The following is a 17,298-nucleotide window of genomic DNA, read 5'->3' as shown; positions in this document are numbered from 1 at the left end:
CACACACACTAGAAGCCAAACCTCTCTCATCCACCTTTTCTGAGTCTCCCCTTGGCTTAGGGGCTCCCCGAGTCTCCTTCCCACAAATCCTCATACACGTTCCTTTCTCCTGGGCATAGGAACTCTGATACCAAACAGCTTTCAGGGGGCAGCTGTCCCACTTAACCAGCTCTAGGATCTTGGACAAATTAATCTCCGTGCCTCAGTTTCCTGTGAAATAAAGGTAATAGTAGTACTGGCCTCTTATATGGATTATGAGGACTCAGTGATTATATGAAAGTGTTCAGAGTAGTGCGTGGCTTAGGGAAGGCGCCATACGAGTACAACTCTGGTTGTGAGCAATTATTCCACCTTATGGGGTCAGAGGTGGGTGTGAAGAGAGGTGGGAAACCAACATGTCAGCTCAACCGACTGAGTCCTGGGCCCCACTTCCCTCTCTGAGCTCGGCTCAGCTGAGTCTGCAGCCCCTCGGGGCACCTCCTGGGCAGGCACTGGGCCTCGGCCTTCTTCCTGCCCCTGGCTATGCTCTCCCCGGCTGACAGCGGAGCATGGGTGGGCTCTGGGGGGGACTTGGGTACCCCCACAACTGAGGACACAAGTTGTTCAGGTAACCTTTTTCTTTCAAAGGCTTGGAGTCTATTTTGGAAGATGGATACAGGACACACCGGCGGATGGAACCAACAGTCTTGGATTCCAGGGCACACTTGGGAACTGGGCAATTCCGCCTGAAATTTGGACAATTTCGACATGAAAACTCGGTGCCCTCCCTGCCCCTGCGGCCATCAGCCTCGCCTTGAGTGGATGTATACTCACGTGGGCGTGTTATGGTGCATGCACCATAATTTATATCATTCCATTTAATCCCTTTATGAAAATTCAGCCCAAGCCTCCAAAGGGTTCCCTCTACACCAGCTTTAGAAGATTCGTGGGTCCGAGATTTTGCCCAGGGAGAAAGTAATTCTCTTGAAGGCAAACACAGCAGCTCCTTTTCTGGGCAGATGGGAGGATTACAGGGCTCTCCAGGAAGCCACGCTGGATGAAGGCCACTGTATCGCTCCGTGTCCCCACGGAGCTCATAAGCAGATTTTGCACTCTATTAGTCTACATCTGTTTGCACATCCCTGCTGTCAGCAGCTTCTGCCTAGAGAAGCATGTGCAGCGAGAGGGGCGTGGGCTGTGGGGCAGGCTGACCTGGATGCACCCCAGCTTTACCAGTCCTGGCTGAGTGACCCTGGGCGAGGATCTTAGCCATTCTGTGCTCAATCTCTAAACAAAGGATGCTGATGAGGGCCCCCACCTTACAGCATGGTCAGGAGGATTAGCAATGAGGTGGGTAATGCCTGGTACCAGTGCCTGACCCACACTGGCTTAGCAGACATGGAAGCTGCTAGATGATGATGAAGACTGAGATGATGACAGGACACGTGGGTCCCAAGTCGGCTTCCTCCCTCCCTTGCCAGGCTAGGAGTTTCCCCGACAGCTGGGGCTGCTGCATTCTCCTTTCTCCTCCTCCCTCCTCTAGCTTCTCCCTGCGGCCTCAGCTCCCATCCCTCCGTAATAATTCACTGCACCAACCTAGAGGGTATGGTGTGGCTGGGGCACCCCACACAGCACACATGCCCCAAAGCCACAGACCACCCTGCCGGGCTGTGCTCCCCCAAAGGGCAAGAGGAGGAGATGTTGTCTCCCCAGGCGTGCAGTCCTCCCACCCTGCCCTCGCCCCCCAGCCGCACTCGTACCTCACGTTGTCATGTTTCTGGATGTAAATCTTATGGAACATCATATCCTCCTGCTTGGCATTGATGTCTGCTTTCATCTCCATGGCAACGTGACGGGGCAGGACAGACAGCAGGAGCCGCTCCTGGGGAGGGAAGCACGTGCTTTCATCATAGCTCTTTCCACCTGCCTGGCAGTCCCCTGCTTGCCCCCCCGCAGGCCGACTCCTCCCCACCCGGGCCCCCAACCACAGGGCCCTGCAAAAGCCCTCAGGCTGGCCTGAAGTTCAAGGAGCTGACATTTAGGTGACAGTGGGCCAGAGTTGTGCCCCCAGGATTACTGGAACCCGGTCTCTCTCCCTGGGAGACCTCCCGGGTTTTGTGTGCCTGCACCTGCACCTGGGGAAGAGCAGTCCTGGTGAGCCTGTAGCACTGAGCCCCCCGGGGCACCCTGCATGTCACCGGAGACTGTGTGCGACCTTGGGCAAATTATTGAACCTCTCTGAGCCTCAGGTTCCTCATCTATACATAGGGATGGGGTGATTAAGGGCATCACGTGAGAGTCACTCAACTCGTCCTCAGATTTTCACCGAGCACCTACCATGTTCCAGGCAAGGTCTCTCCTTCACAAACCTCCCAGTCTCAGGGGTGCTCAGGGTACTAGGGGGCACTGAGCAGGGGTTGCTGGGCTGGGAATGGGGTGGTCAGGGAGGGCTTCGTGGGGACCAGAAGGATGAGGTTGGGACTACTCCATTTCCGCGATGGGGACAGTAGCCCGGGAGAGAGGGAAAGCGCGTGGACTCTGAGAAACGGAGAGAAGCTAAGACCTGTTGGAGAGGAGGCGGGAGGGAAGCAGGGAGGGGGCCAGGGTCACACTGTGGAGAGGGGTCCCGACTTTGCCTCCCTCCTCCCCTCTCTTCCCAGGCCTGCCTGCTGCAAGAGGCCCAGCTGCCTCGGGATGGGCGACCTCGCCCTGCGCCCCAACAGCCCACTACCCACGCCAGGCTGGCTCACGGACTTCTCCCGCCTGAGGCCTTTCCCCCTGGCTGGCCCAGCCCTCCTCATTCTCCCTTCACTCGTGCCTGTCACCAGATGCTGGGCTACCCCCTTGTATGACCCCAAGATTCCCCTCCTGCACCTGTGTCTTTCTGGTTTCTCTCCCTCCTCCTGCCCCCCCACCCAGCACATGCCCACCTCTCTCCTCTTTCTGCTCACTCTCGCCCCTGAGAGCACGCACCCCTGCCCGTCCCCTCCTCCTCCCTGTCCCTCCGTCCAGGCTCCTGAGTCGCCAGCTGCCCGCCGGATGACTGGCCACTACCACCGTGACACCGCACCCCAAGCCATACTCACTTGCCCGGGTTTTCACTCCCCAACAGCTCTTCGAGCTCCCTGCCTTTGCCCCCTGTCTTTGCCTGTGTCACCAGGTCGGCACCCCACCCGTGTAAGTGCTTTTGCCCTTCAGAACATCCCCTCTGCGCCTCATCCCTCTCCCCTAGGCCCGGGCCCGTCCAGCCCCGAGCAGGTCCTCCGATGCAGACGCAGACTCCGGTCCTTTCTGCTGCACGTCCACCCGCACCGCCTACGTCCCAGCCAGAGGGCCCCTCCCCGGCCTCTCCGCTCCCTGTATGGCCCCAGTCTCTCCAGTACACTGCCTTTGTTGTGACACTCGCTGGTGCAAAATCTCCGGAGCTCCCCCGGGTTCTGGATTCTTCTGGAGCCGGTGAGCCCACCCTGCTTTATTTTCCACTGCAAGCCAACACCCCCACTCGACCCGCCCGCTTCCGGCGCCTGGCCTGCTCCCACCAGCCCGGGCCTGGCTGCCTTCTCATCCTCCTGAAGCACCTCTACCGTCCCAGCCTCTGGTTCTCGCATGTTCTAGGCCTCCTTCGGGTCCCACCCCGGCGACCAGAGCAGGCCCTGCACCAACTTCTGTGTCCCAGCTTGCTGCCTTGGGTCCATCCTCCACACTGCAAGCCAGTGCGTGATCTTTCTAAAACATACCCCTGACCCCATCGCTGCCCTGCGTAAAACCCGTCTATGCTTCCCGAAGCTTCCGGAGCCAGCCCACAAGCCCAGCCTGGCCTCAAGGTTTCCATGATCTGGCTCCCGCCTACCCCTCCCTGTACCCGGCAGGCCCTGAACTGTGTTCCAGATCCAGTGCACCATGGGAAGCTGCCCAAGCTCCTGGCAGGGTTTCCTTGTCTTCACACACAAGCCCCTCAGCTAGGCTCAGCATCCTCACATCCAGCCGCTAATCCTGCCTCAGGCTTCCCCTCTTCCCAGCAGGAGGGTCCTGGTGCTGCAGAGCATCCCCTCACCACGCAGGGCTGCCTCTGGAGCCCCCGATCACTCAGGGTTTTGGGGGGCCTGCTAACCGGGCCTCCCTGTAGTGCATGCAGTGAGGTGCCCCTGAGGACGGAGCTGTGTTACGCTCAGCTCCACAGCCCTCAGCCTCGGGCCTGGAGAACACTGGTAATCCGTGCAGGGTGCTCTCTGTGGGTTAGCTTGGTCTCCCTGAGCATCAGTGGAAGTGGCCCTTGAGGGCCACCTCCTATCTCCCGAACTCTCAGTTCCTGGTGACAGTAACACAGAGTAAGGGGCAATCCTGTGGAAATACAGCACAGCTGGGGGACCACATGCCATCTACTGTTTATGTCCATGAGAGACCTTCCTACATTTATAACCACTTCTGGGGCTGCGGGTCAGGAGGGGTGGGTGGCTGGGGAACAGCTCTGAGTCCTGCCACCAGGCGGCACCTCGGAGTGCTCCCTAAGGGCCCCCCCAGGGACCCAAGAGCAGCACTCTCTGCAGAGGGTGGGGGAGGCCCGAGAGCCACTGGGCTCTGGCGGGGTGAGGAGTGCCTGTCCCCAGGCAGCACGCCTCCCCTCCCTGGTATCTTGGCTCAGAACATGCTAAAGCAAATGGATTTTCTTCCCCAAATCCCTGTGGATTTGCTGGAATGTCCAGCCTGTCCAGGGCCAGTACAAGGAAACCATGATGAGCTGTAAAATACGCATTTTACTGGAGAAGGAACAAGGCCCAGAAGTGAGAAGGGACACTCCCTGACACAAAAAGAGAAGGAAGGTATCCCGATGTCAGGCGACAGATGCCAGGGCCTGGAGCTGGGACTAGCCGGGGGGCCTCTGAGGCATGGAGGGGCTTAGGGTAGGGAGCAGAAGGGCAGCAAGTTGGACAGAAAAACACAGTAGGAGAACCCAGGGACACCGCTGACCATGGGGCTGTTCAAGAGCCGGACCAGGAGTTCTGACGGGGCCAAAAGAATGCCTGGGGCCAGCCAGGCCTCAGGCTGGACAGCATGAGCTGGGGACCTGGCAAGGCACACCGGCCACAGCAGCAGGGCTGGACGGAAAGCAGGGACAGGCCACTGGCCGGAGGGGTGGGCTGTGCTGAGGAGACGCTGCAGAGCTTCGCCCCCTGGCTCGGGCCGGCCCCCGTCACGTAACTGCTCGGGGTGCGTCCAGATGGAGTCAGACCCTCTCACACTGTGGTCACACTGCTGTGTGCCTGGGGCGCCCACAGCGTGCTCTCTGGGCACGCGAGGAGGCCATGGGGGGGCTTTGTCTCCCTCGCCCTGAGCTCAAAGGCAGCAGGACTCCACTCGTGTCTGTTGTGTAGACACGGACATAAGAAGAGAGGAGAACCCGCTTCGGAGTAACTTCATCACTGAGAGCCACGTCCAGGGGGGCCCTGTCACCCTGCTGGCCCGTCCACACTCTCCCCTGGGGTCACACAGCTCCGTCTCTGGGGCTCTAGTCCGTGAGTTTTTCAGCTCGTTGTGTCGCAGAGTCCCCAGAACGCATCTGGTTCACACTCAGGCAAGGGCACAAGGGTCCTGCACCCCACCAGGATGCAGGGCAGCCAGGCAGGTGCTAGTCCTCGGTCCTTGCCCGGCCATCACCCAAGAGAGCACAGGGGGCAGCTCCCCCCGCCCCAGCGCTCACCGCGAGGAGCCCTCCAAGTCTGTGGCCCCCATGCACGGCCTACTTCCCTGCCCAAAACTTCTCTGAGAGCGGCGTTTAGGGTGAGACAGGACCACCATCCTTCCTCTGAACCAACCAAACCTCAGAACTCGGCACAGATAAAGAGCTTAAGGAGGGTGTCCCAGGGGCTGCAGCTCTCACCGCTCTAACTCATCGGCACTGGGGAGGGTGCAGGGCCCCTTCCCGTGCCCAGGGTCTGGGCTGCTTGGCCTGTCGGCAGCAGGGAAACATGACGGGGCAATGGGCAAGCAGTAGGGTAGAGCTCTTCCTCCCAAGTCTCCTAGAGCATTCCCACAGAGCCAGAAATGCTAGGCTCCCTCCAGGGAAAACATTCCCTTCTGGCTTAGTCCCTGCCTGGATGTGGGGTGGGGCTGGGCGGCTACACGCAGCGCAGTTGGTGGGATGGCAGGCAGCTAGGCAGAGGCAGGCCTTGGGCCACGCAAGGACAGGAGGGCCTCACCCACCTGTTGCTGGTTCTCCCGTTGCGAGTGGAGCCGTGCCTGGATGCACTCCCGGGTCTCTTGGAAAGCCTGTCTCTGGGAGACCTCAGCCGGGTAGTGGGTACAGACACCCACGATGTTGGTGCAGGAGAAAATGAGGACATTGGAGACGAGCTGCAGAGGGAGAGATGAAGACACGGAGCTGAGGCCCGCAGTGGGCACCAGTCGCTGAAGCCCCAACCCTGCCCCCCCCCCAGGCCCCACGTTAGCACACACACCCACCTGCGAGCAAGGACACTCACCCATGGCGGACCACAGGGAGCGGCTAAGCAGGATAGGTCAGGCTCTCTGACTTCCTCGAAGCCCAGAGCTTGGCTGGCCTGTGACAGGTTGTGGCCCCAAGGAACCCAGTCTCTGAATAATCATACTGTGCATGCGCACAGCAGAGACGAAAAGGTTAGGCATACAGGTGATGCTGTGATGGAGCTGTGTATGCGCTGGTGGGGAGGGGGCGGGGGGGAGGTTGCAAGGAAGGTTCCATAAGGGTCACGGGATTTCATTTTTTGAAAGCATGATAGAGTCCAGCACAGGACAAAGGACTGCCCTTTTGCAGAGAAGTCTGAGATGATTATCGTTAATGCTTATTATTCCCCAGGGATCACTGAGCTGAAGCAAGTGCCTGCTGGCTACCCAGGAGATACCCAGCAGTGTGCCAAACCCTCTGAGGTCTGGGAGAAGGCTAGGTCCCAGGGCCAGCCGGGGTCAGGGTCAACAGCAGGTCCTGCCTCCTCTGAGTTTCCATTCCTTCTCTGCACCAGCCCAGACGCCCCCTGACAACTGCACCATTCCAGCTGGCGAGCATCCACCATTGCCCTCTGCCCCACACTCCTGCCCTTCCCCGTCCCGATGGAGGTGCGTGTGTGGAAAACTACTACTGCCCCTCAGGTCGCGGAGACAAGGTTGGAATTCTTTGGAAAGGAGCATTTACTGAAAAGCTAAGGGAAAAGAGAACACAACACTACACACACACCCCACAAAAGCAAGATCACGTAGCACACTTCAGATCCTAAATTTGCTCAGGATCTGAGACAAACGTTTTCTTGGCAAGTCCAGCTAGCTACTGGGATATCTGGGTAAACAGATGCTGGTCCTGCCCTTGCCTCGGGCCATGCAGGACAGAAGCCACACAAAGATGTTCAGGCTTCTAGGACTCCATCCCTCCCTCAGCTTGATTCTTAGTCGCAATGACGGAAGGGAACCCCAATTGGCCTTGGCACCTTCTCCTGTAGCTCCGGAAGCCCTCTGGACTTGAGCTGCTTGGTGTGACCTAGCAGACAGCCCCACCCTCTTCTTCCAGGGGCCTCTCTGTCTCTGGAACCTAGAAGTCCTGTCCTTCCCTCAGGTCTTTGTTCGACCTGAAGGCTTCCCCCCCAACCCCCAGCCCCAGCTCTGAGGCATCCTGACCTCCACTCAGGGTCCTCAGCCAGTCCAGGTCTGGAGGCCATGTGGGCTCCATGCTGGATGTGGGGCTGTGGTTCCCTGGAGACATCCTATACCGCTCTACCGTGACTATCCTGAGCCGTGAACAAGAAGAGACTTTCTCTTTCCAATCTCTCAAAGTCCTGCTCTCTCCTTGGCTGCACAATAAATTCTGGTTTCCTGGCTGCAGGACACTGTGAGCTCGCCTCGAGCACTTCCTGGATATCTTCCAGATGCTTCCTGGATGTGCCTTCGGGGAAGGGGCAAACTCAGGTTACTAGCTCCACCAACTCTGATGATGACTCATAACTCCCCCAACCTCACCTGAATCCCATCCACCTCAGAACTGTCATTTTACATAAAAACATGGCAGAGAAAAACACAACCTACTCAACACAAGGAAAGAAAACCCCCTGTTCTATGAAGCTTACAATCCAGGTGAAGAGATGAGGGGTCAAGCCTGACAGAAAACTGGCGCTAGAAAGCAGAAATGGTCTTGCACCAAGCAAGAGGGCAAGGAATCATGAGGAGGCAAGAGGAGAACTTCTGGGCAAGCCAGGCACATTGGGCCTGGGATTGGGGCATAGTTGGCAAGTCCGGCAGGCACGGGAAAGGGTATCCCTGGAAAGAGTATCTGTGACGCTCAGGTTTGTGAGGTACTCAGGGGTCCTCGAATAAATAACTCAGGCTCTATGATCCTGAGGGGAAGTCCACAGAGAGAAGACGGAGCTGGAAAGGCAGATAAGAGCCAGACTGCAGGACATCTGAATGTCAGGCTGAAGACGCCTGGCACAATTCTTATACAACAGGAACATGAAGGACTACTGAAGGAAAGAAGAGCAAGATGAGCACGTCAGCTTCACAAAGGCTCATCAAGGCCAAGAGCAGCAGAGGGAGTCAGAGATAGGTCAGGAGGCTACCACAGAAGTCCAAAGACTTCTGCATGAGGCTGGGGGCCAGAATGCAGAGCTGACTCAAAAGGAAGAGCCATAAGACCAGGGCAATAAGGTTCAGGGAGCAAGAGACTATGGCCTAGAGTATTCATCATGAGAGTGACTCTGAAGGGAGACCTGGATAACAAGACCTCAGAAAGCCACTGGGGACCACTGAGAGAGAGGTAAGGAGAATGAGGTGAGGAGGTGAAAGCTGAAGGAGCACTCTTCAGGGAATGCTGGAGAATGTTCTAGTTAGGGAACATCTTTTAAAAGGAGAAGAAGGGGCCAGATGACTAAAAACAGGAAAAATTGGGAAAGAGAAATGAGGAGGTACCCTCAGACAGGATAATGTATCATGAGAATGCAACACGGCCAAGTGGGGTTAATCTCAGGAACAGAAGCCTGGTTCAACTTTGAAAAATCAAGGTAATTCACCATATCAACAGACTAAATAGAAAAACCATATGTTTATTTCAATAGTTACTGAAGAGGAATATGAAAAAATTCTACATCAAGGCAAGATTTAAAAAGAAATCTCAACAAATTAGGAATGGAAGAGATCAATAGCATATACAAAAACCTATAGCTAACGTCATACTTAATAGTGAAAGGCTGAATGTTTCCTGCTAAGACCAGGAACAAGGCAAGGTCGACCCCTTTCATTACTCTTACTTGGCATTGAGGTTCTAGACTATGCAATAAGACAAGAAATAAAAGGCATATGGATTGGAAAAGAAAAAAATACAACTGTCTATATTTGCAGAAGACATGTAGAAAATCCCCCCAAAAAACTCTACAAAGTAGCTACCAGAATTAATAAGCAAGTTTAGAAATACAAGGATATAAGATCACAGGATACCGGGTCGATATATAAAAAGCAACTGTATTTCAATATGTAAGCAAGTTTTGTTAAAAGCTATAGTCATAAAACTCAGAAGAAAACATAAAAGTAAAACTTCATGACGTGGGATTAGGCAATGATTTCTTAGTTTGACACCAAAAGCACAAATGAAAAATAAACGAATTATACTGCATCAAAATCAAAAACTTCTGTTCTTTCAAAGGAACCAAGAAACTAAAAAGACAACCCACTAATCGGAGAAAAATATCTGCAAATCATAGATCATACTTTTATTTTTTTATAAATATATAAAGGCACTAAAGAAAGGACCATCTTTTCAACAAATGGTGCCAAACAATTGTCTATATGTAGGACTAACTCAGACCTCCCAAAATACATAAAAAATTTACTCAAAGTGGTTCATGGGCCCAAATGCAAAACCTGAAATTGCTAAACTTCCAAAGGAAAACACAGGACTTTGGATTAGGCAGAGATTTCTCAAATATAACAGCAAAACCTGATCCATAAAAGAAATGATGAATTGATAAATTAGACATCATCAAAAATAAGAGCGTATCTCTTCAAAAGACACTGTTAAGATAATGAAAAGATAAGCACAAAATGGAAGAAATTACTTGCAAATCACATATCTGATACAAAGACTTGTACCCAGAATTCATAAAGAACAAAAGTCCACAATAAGAAGACAGCCCGCTTTTTAAAAGAGCAAAAGATCTGAATAGATAATTCATCAAAGAAGATATAAAGATGACAAGCACTGAGAAAGATGCTCAAAATCATTAGCCATTAGGGAAATACAAATTTTGAAAAACAACAAGATACCATTCAACACTATTAGAATGGCTAAAATGACAAAAAGAAAAAGAAAAAACAGGTGCCAACACAGGTACTAGGAAGGCGTAGCAACGGGAACTCTCAGGCCTTGCTATGAGAAATGAAAAACGGTAGAGCCACTTACGAAAGCAGTTTGGCAATTCCTCAGTTACACACGTATGACCAGCAACCTCACGCCTAGGTATTTGCTCAAATGAAATGAAAATTTATGTTCACACACACACAAAAAAATCAGTGCAGGAACGTTTATGGAGTATGACTCATCTAAAAAAGGAGCGATCTAGAGATAACACACAACATGGACCAGTCTCGGACACATGATGCTGAGCGAAAGAAGCCACACTCGAAGGGCCATATGATGGCATATTTACATGACATTCTGGAAAAGCCAAAAAAAAAAACTGGAAGGACTGCAACCAGACCGGTGGTTGCCAGGGGCCAGGGAGAGAGGTTGATGAAAGGGGCAGCGGGAGGAACTGTTTCCAGGTGATAGAACTATTCCATATGTTGATTGTGTTTGTGGCTACACAACTGTACACCTCTGTCAAACCCACAGAACCATACACCAGGAAGGGTGGATTCTACTGCTTGAAGTTATACTTTTATTTTTTTTAATTTTTATTTATTTATGATAGTCACACATTGAGAGAGAGAGAGAGAGAGAGGCGGAGATATAGGCAGAGGGAGAAGCAGGCTCCATGCAGGGAGCCCGATGTGGGACTCGATCCCGGGTCTCCAGGATCGCACCCTGGGCCAAAGGCAGGCGCCAAACCGCTGCGCCACCCAGGGATCCCTGAAGTTATACTTTTATAAAAAAGAATGGGGGGCACCTGGGTGGCTCAGTTGGTTAAGCATCTGCCTTTGGCCAGGTCGTCATCCCAGGGTCCTGAGATCGAACCCCATGTTGGGCTCCCTGCTTAGCGGGGAGCCTGCTTCTCCCTCTCTCCTTCTCCCTGCTTATTCTCAGGAAGAAAGGGAGGAAGGGAGGAAAGGAAGATGGGAGGAAGGAGGGAAGGAGGGAGGGAGGGAGGGAGGGAGGGAAGGAAGGAAGGAAGGAAGGAAGGAAGGAAGGGAGGAAGGGAGGAAGGGAGGAAGGGAGGAAGGGAGGAAGGGAGGAAGGGAGGAAGGGAGGGAGGGAGGGAGGGAGGGAGGGAGGGTAAGATGTGGGAAGGACTAAAAGAGAGAGCATGAAAGCCAGCCAAACAGAGAAAGAGCAGCCTTTCCTCTCTCGAAGGCCAGGAAGGGACCAGAACCTATTTTGAGACATGACCCCCAAGGTAATTATCAACTGGCTGCTGGAGCATCTCGGTCTTAATCCCCGGGCCTCTCCTGCTGTAATCGGACTCCTCCTGCAGCCAAAAGGCCAATAGCAACAGACGGTGCAAATCCAGGTAAAATGATGCCCAGTAACCCAATAGGGGTCCAAATGGCTTTGCTGAGCTTACTGTGTCTCTGTGTCCCTCTCTCTCATTCACTAAACACGAAAGGGGGAGAGCAGCTAGTTACAGGGTGCTAGGGTGTGAGGCTGGGGTGTGAGACAGGGGTCTTCGACGAGGTCATTGGGAAGGGTGGTTTCCGCAAATTTCACCTGAGAGTGAACAAGAAAGAGACCAATGTGTTTGTTACACGTGTACACACACACACACACACACACACACCACTCACCCAAAAAGCAGAGATCTGTGCCCCAGTTCTCACAGATGCTGAGGCTCCTGTGCAGACACTAATGTTATGAATGGAGAGGAGGCATCAGTAAAATCGGGTGGAATTCTGCTGAAAGCCTTCTTCTAGGAAGGAGTTTGTGGCTTAAAAATGATCTCACACTTTGAGCACCAGGGTCCAAATGCTGACTGGCTTTCTTCTCCACTAAAAACAATTCTCAGTCATTGAGCCCCTTGCAGACATAGTAAAAGTATAAACCTTGTCCTTATGTAAATGACTTAATTAGTAAATAATAGCAGGTATCATTCACAATAGCAGGGAAACAAGGCCTAATTAAGGGTTTGCTGGTTTTCCTTGCATCGACGTCCAGGGACAGATCTAACCACATGGAACACGTGCACGAGTGTGCGTGCGTGTGTGTGTGTGTGTGTGTGTGTGTGTGTGAACACCTACACCAGGTAGCGTAAGGAGCAGACCTAACAATACAGCAAACCTCATTCTCTGGGATTCACCTCAGCATCTGCTTTTAAAACAAGCCCAGCAGATGGTTTGGGCCCAGGTGGTCTGAGGACCACAGGGGGCGGAACTCCTGCTAGAAGGGAATGTCTGGAATTCTAGTCTCTGCGTGGAAACCCAGGGGAGATGCCCATGAACACCTGCCACTCTGGCGGCAGTGGCGGAGGTATTTCTAAAACCCCAGCACTTTGGGAAACCCAATCTCTCGCCGCCTGCAGGCCGCAGGTTTGATTTGGCCCCGAGGGTGAAGTCACGTTGCCCCCAGTGTGTGCAGTGCCTCCTTCTTTTTTTTTTTTTTTTTTTTTTTTTAGTGTAAGTATACCCCATGCAATATTGGGAACATATTTATACTAAAAAATCATTTGCTGTTATCTGAAATTCAGATTTAACTGGGCAACCGTATTTTACCCGGCATTCCTACGAGGGAGCTTTTTCAAACCTGCCCTCCCCCAATTCTATGACAACCCTCTCCCCCCGCCCCGCAAAGCCCTAGAACACTGGGTGTGACCCAGCTCCCACTCCACCCCACTCCCTCGAGATCCTCCTCCAGCCTCTGCAGATCCTGCACACACAGACCACAGTGCTTCCTCTTCATGTCAAACTCTGAAATCCCCTCTGTTAAGTGCCAGCCGAAGCTGGGAGCTGATTTTCCAAGGCCACCCGTCCAGCCACAGGGGTCTAGCACCTCTGGGCCCCAGTGGGCTGAGGAGCGGCTCCCCACTGCTCTGGGTACTTAGGAAGGGAAGGAAGATCCTCTCCTGGGACCCAAGCCCTAAAGACAGGCACAGCCCCTCCCCTGCTAGTCTTTTTTCTATTTGCAAACACACCAAACCAGCAACCAAATGAGTCCCAGATAAAAGGAGCTGACAAGCCTGACAAGAGTTTCTACTGCCTGCCCCAGATTTCATTTGTTCTACACGGTGGTGGTGGGAAGCTCGGGGGACCTCAGTGGAATCCTATTATGATACAAAATACAATAAATCAAGGAAGGATAATCTTAAATTATATACTCCTGGAAGTCACATCAGCTCCGTTCCTTGTATGCTTCACCGAGCTCAAAGAGGTGTTAAATGGCTTTTTAAAAAATATTACATATTTTTTAACTTTTTAAAAAGTCACAGTGACGCCTCTTAAAAATTTGTTCCTTCCAAAGAATGGAGCCTGCTGTATACTTTTTTGGGGACCAAAGCCACATTATCTCTGCTTTAGGGGCTTTCATGATGAGATCCTCTTCCATGGAGGTAGTTGGTTTATTTCAATGGCTCTGGGCAAACACACCCAGGCTCTCTGCTGTCCTCATTCCCATGGGGTCCTGCCCAGAAGGCACCACCCCCTCTTCTCCATTCCAGCGAGGATCTAGGTGCTCAGGGCTTGTCAATCGCTCCTGCTCTGAAGTGCTCTATGTCAGAGATCCCCATATCCCTTCACATCATGACGCCTCCTGCTCCAAAGCCTGCCATGACTCCCTATTACCAGGAAGATAAAGCCTCCATCTCAGCACTGGCACTAAGACTCTACAAGCCTCATTACAGGCTACATTCCCCTTCTCATCTCCTACTCCAACCATGTGACAGGGCTACTCACTGTCTCTGGAAAACAGCAATCTATAATACGATCCTAAAAGTATAATGTTTATTTAATAGAATTTCGCTGTTACTACAAGCAGGGCATGAAAGATGAACAAATCAATAATTAGCATCTGCTTAATACATTCTTAGGAAAGGCAAAACAGACTAAAACGTGAAGAAAGGCAACTATCTAGGAATGACTGGGCGCCTCGATTTACAGCTTTAAAACACTTTGCACATGCAGGATCTCACTGACTCCTCTTCACTTGCTGCCGAGATAGCAGGCCGGCTGGGTATCACCCCTCTTTCGCCAATGAGGACACCAAGGCTCGAGGCAGGAGTCCTGTCTGCAGCTCCCCGGCACAGCCGCAGCAGAGCCAAATCACAGATTCTCATTCCAAGAGCAGAGCTCATCCTACTCTACTGACTAAGCTGTTATTTATCCCAACCTAATTTAGGTCTCCTTTTGCTTTACTCTATTTAATAAAGAAACACTCGACTTTCACTACCGTCCTAGGTGCCCCAGGCCTTCCTCATACATCCCGGTCACATAAAATGCTGATTAGGGACCTGCTCCCGGCCACAGCCTCCAAAACTCGCTCTCTCCAAGGAACCACCACTGTGGATGAGAAAGCCCACCCTGTGCCTTGGTGCGGCCAAGCCTTTCTCTAGTCCGGCTTCCCTTAATTATTTTTCATCGAGATAGAATTTCTGTACCATAAAATTCACCCTTCTAAAGAATGTAATTCAGTAGTTTTTAGTGTATTGTCAAGATTCTGCAACCTTCACCACTATATAATTCCAGAGCATTTCAACATCCCCAAAAGAAATCCCACACTCATTAATCACTGCTTATTTCCCATCCGCACCCCCACCGCCAGCTCCCGTCGGCCCCTAATTTATTTTCTGTCTGGATGGATTCGCCTGTGCTGGACACTTCATATAAACAGAAGCATATAATAGGTAGCCTTCTTGTCTGCTATTTTCACTTAGCATAATACTTTCAAGACTCATCTCTGCTGTGGAATGCATCAGTTCTACATTCCTTTACGGCCACATGATATTCCATAGAATGGACATACCACATTTTGTTTATTTATCCATCCATTACGGGAATTTGGGTTATGTTGCCATGAACATTCATGGGCAAGCTCTTGCACAGACATATGTTTTTAGTTCTCTTGGGTATATATACCTAGAAGTGGAAATAACAGACGTTCTGGACTGAGTATTTGTGTCCCCTCGCCCCCAAAATCATATATTAAAATCCTTAACTCCAAGCAGACGGCGTTAGGAGGTGGGGCTTTGGGGGAGCTGATTAGGTCATGAGGGTGGGATTAGTGAATGGGATTCATGCGCTTTATAAAAGAGATCCAGGGGCTCCTGGGTGGCTCAGTCGGTTAAGTGTTGTGGGCTTAGGTTACGATCCCAGGGTCCTGGGATCGAGCCCCAGATCGGGCTCCCCGCTCAGTGAGGAGTCTGCTTCTCCTTTTTCCCTCTGCCTCGCCACTCATGCTCGCTCTCATAAATAAATAAATAAATAATAAATAAATAAATAAATAAATAAATAAATAAATTCCTCTTAAAAAAGAGAGAAAGAGATCTCAGAAAGCTCTCTCTAATGCCCCTTCCACCATGGGAAGATACAGTGAGCAGGTAGCCACGTATAAGCCAAGAAGTAGGTTCCCACCAGACACTGAATCTGTTGGTGCCTTGAATTTTGGACTTGCCAGCATCCAGAACTGTGAGAAATAAATGTTTGTTGTCTAAGCCACCCACCTTACAGTATCTTGTTATGGCAGCTTGAATGGACCAGGATGCTGGGTCACATGACAAATCGACGCTAAACATTTTGAGGAACTGCCCAACTGTTTTCCAAAGTGGCTGCACCATTTTCTACTCCAACCAGAAGTATATGGGGATTCTGATTCCTCACATGCTCCCCAACACTTGTTTTTGTACATCTTTTTGATCACAGCCATCCTAGGGGGAGTAGGGTGGTACCTCAGTGTGGTTTGGATTTCCTTTTTTTTTTTTTTTTTAAAGATTTTATTTATTTATTCATGATAGACAGAGAGAGAGAGAGAGAGAGGCAGAGACACAGGCAGAGGGAGAAGCAGGTTCCATGCAGGGAGCCGGACGTGGGACTCGATCCAGGGACTCCAGGATCACGCCCTGGGTGTTTAAACCACTGAGCCACCCAGGCTGCCCTGGATTTCCTTACATTTTAAAGCAAATAGTGACAATAACAAGTGAGATAGTTTATTCTGTAACTTGAACAGCTGTGCCTTTAGAGATGATCACACTGTACACTTTATATTTGTCATCTTTGGTTACTTATTCCTCGGAAGACCCCAGAACTTGTATACCTATTCAAAAGAGAAGCCACAGCTTTCACAGAATAGTACTCACTTGAGCAGGATACCCTCTTTAAGTCACTCAGCAAACACTGATCGACCACCCAGGGCAGAACACTGTGCTGGGGAGGAGGGGGCGCGGGTCTGGAAAAGCTCAGCCTTGGGCCACCTGGCCCCTGCCCCCCGCCCCAGGACTGCACGTTTGCTGACAGAGGCAGGCACATGCACAGAAGAGCTGAGAGGACATGAACACTACAGGCATTGCGATCTTCAACGCCAAGTTAGTTTCACACACACTCAGTTTGCAAAAAATACACACTCAGTTTGCAACAGTTTTAACATGAAGTGTTTTCTAAATTAACAAGAAATAAATAGAACTTAACAGAAAAATCAGAAATGTAGACGTGCAAGCTATTCAGAGAAGTAAAACTACAAATGGCTGATGAATGCGTGACACACACACAAAAAATGTGAAACCTCCCTGGCAAACAAAGAAATACAAGTGAAAATAGTATTCGCCTATTAAAACTAGCAAAGTTTTTTTTTTTCATGGTAATAACATTAGCAAGAATGCAACAGAACAGACACCTTCCATCCATCAGTGGGGAGGAGAATGGTACCACCCTTCTGGAAAACAATTTGGGAATATGGATAAAGAGCCTTAAACATGTTCATACTCTCCCCTCACGCTCTGGTGGTGAGAATATAAACTGGTGCAGCCACTACTGAAGAAGACAGTACGGAGTTTTCCTCAAAACATTAAAAATAGAAATGCTGTATGATCCAGCAGTTCCGCTCCTGAGTATTTGCCCAAAGAAAATGAAAGCACTAGTTCGAAAAGACATACCTGCCCCTATGTCTCTTACAGCACTATTTACAAAAGCCAAGATATGAAAGCAACCCGAGTGTCCACTGACAGTTGAATGGAT

At 51.3% G+C, this 17,298-nt stretch overlaps 1 protein-coding gene across 2 annotated transcripts in view; it reads right to left on the bottom strand.

Annotated features, from left to right (window-relative positions):
* Positions 1 to 17,298, bottom strand: part of ADCY5 (adenylate cyclase 5) — a 145,168-nt gene that overhangs the window by 54,260 nt on the left and 73,610 nt on the right. For both annotated transcript variants that reach the window (XM_041773154.1, XM_041773152.1), the window contains exons 2-3: positions 6,181 to 6,330; positions 1,740 to 1,861 (exon numbers count right to left, since the gene is read on the bottom strand). In XM_041773154.1, coding sequence (XP_041629088.1) covers positions 1,740 to 1,861; positions 6,181 to 6,330 — 272 coding nt within the window. The remainder of the gene's footprint in view (positions 1 to 1,739; positions 1,862 to 6,180; positions 6,331 to 17,298) is intronic.

The sequence above is a fragment of the Vulpes lagopus genome, chromosome 1 (genome assembly GCF_018345385.1).
Source record: "Vulpes lagopus strain Blue_001 chromosome 1, ASM1834538v1, whole genome shotgun sequence".
Lineage (NCBI taxonomy): Eukaryota > Metazoa > Chordata > Mammalia > Carnivora > Canidae > Vulpes > Vulpes lagopus.
Note: the sequence above shows the minus strand (reverse complement) of the source record. Positions and strands in the feature narration are given on the sequence as shown.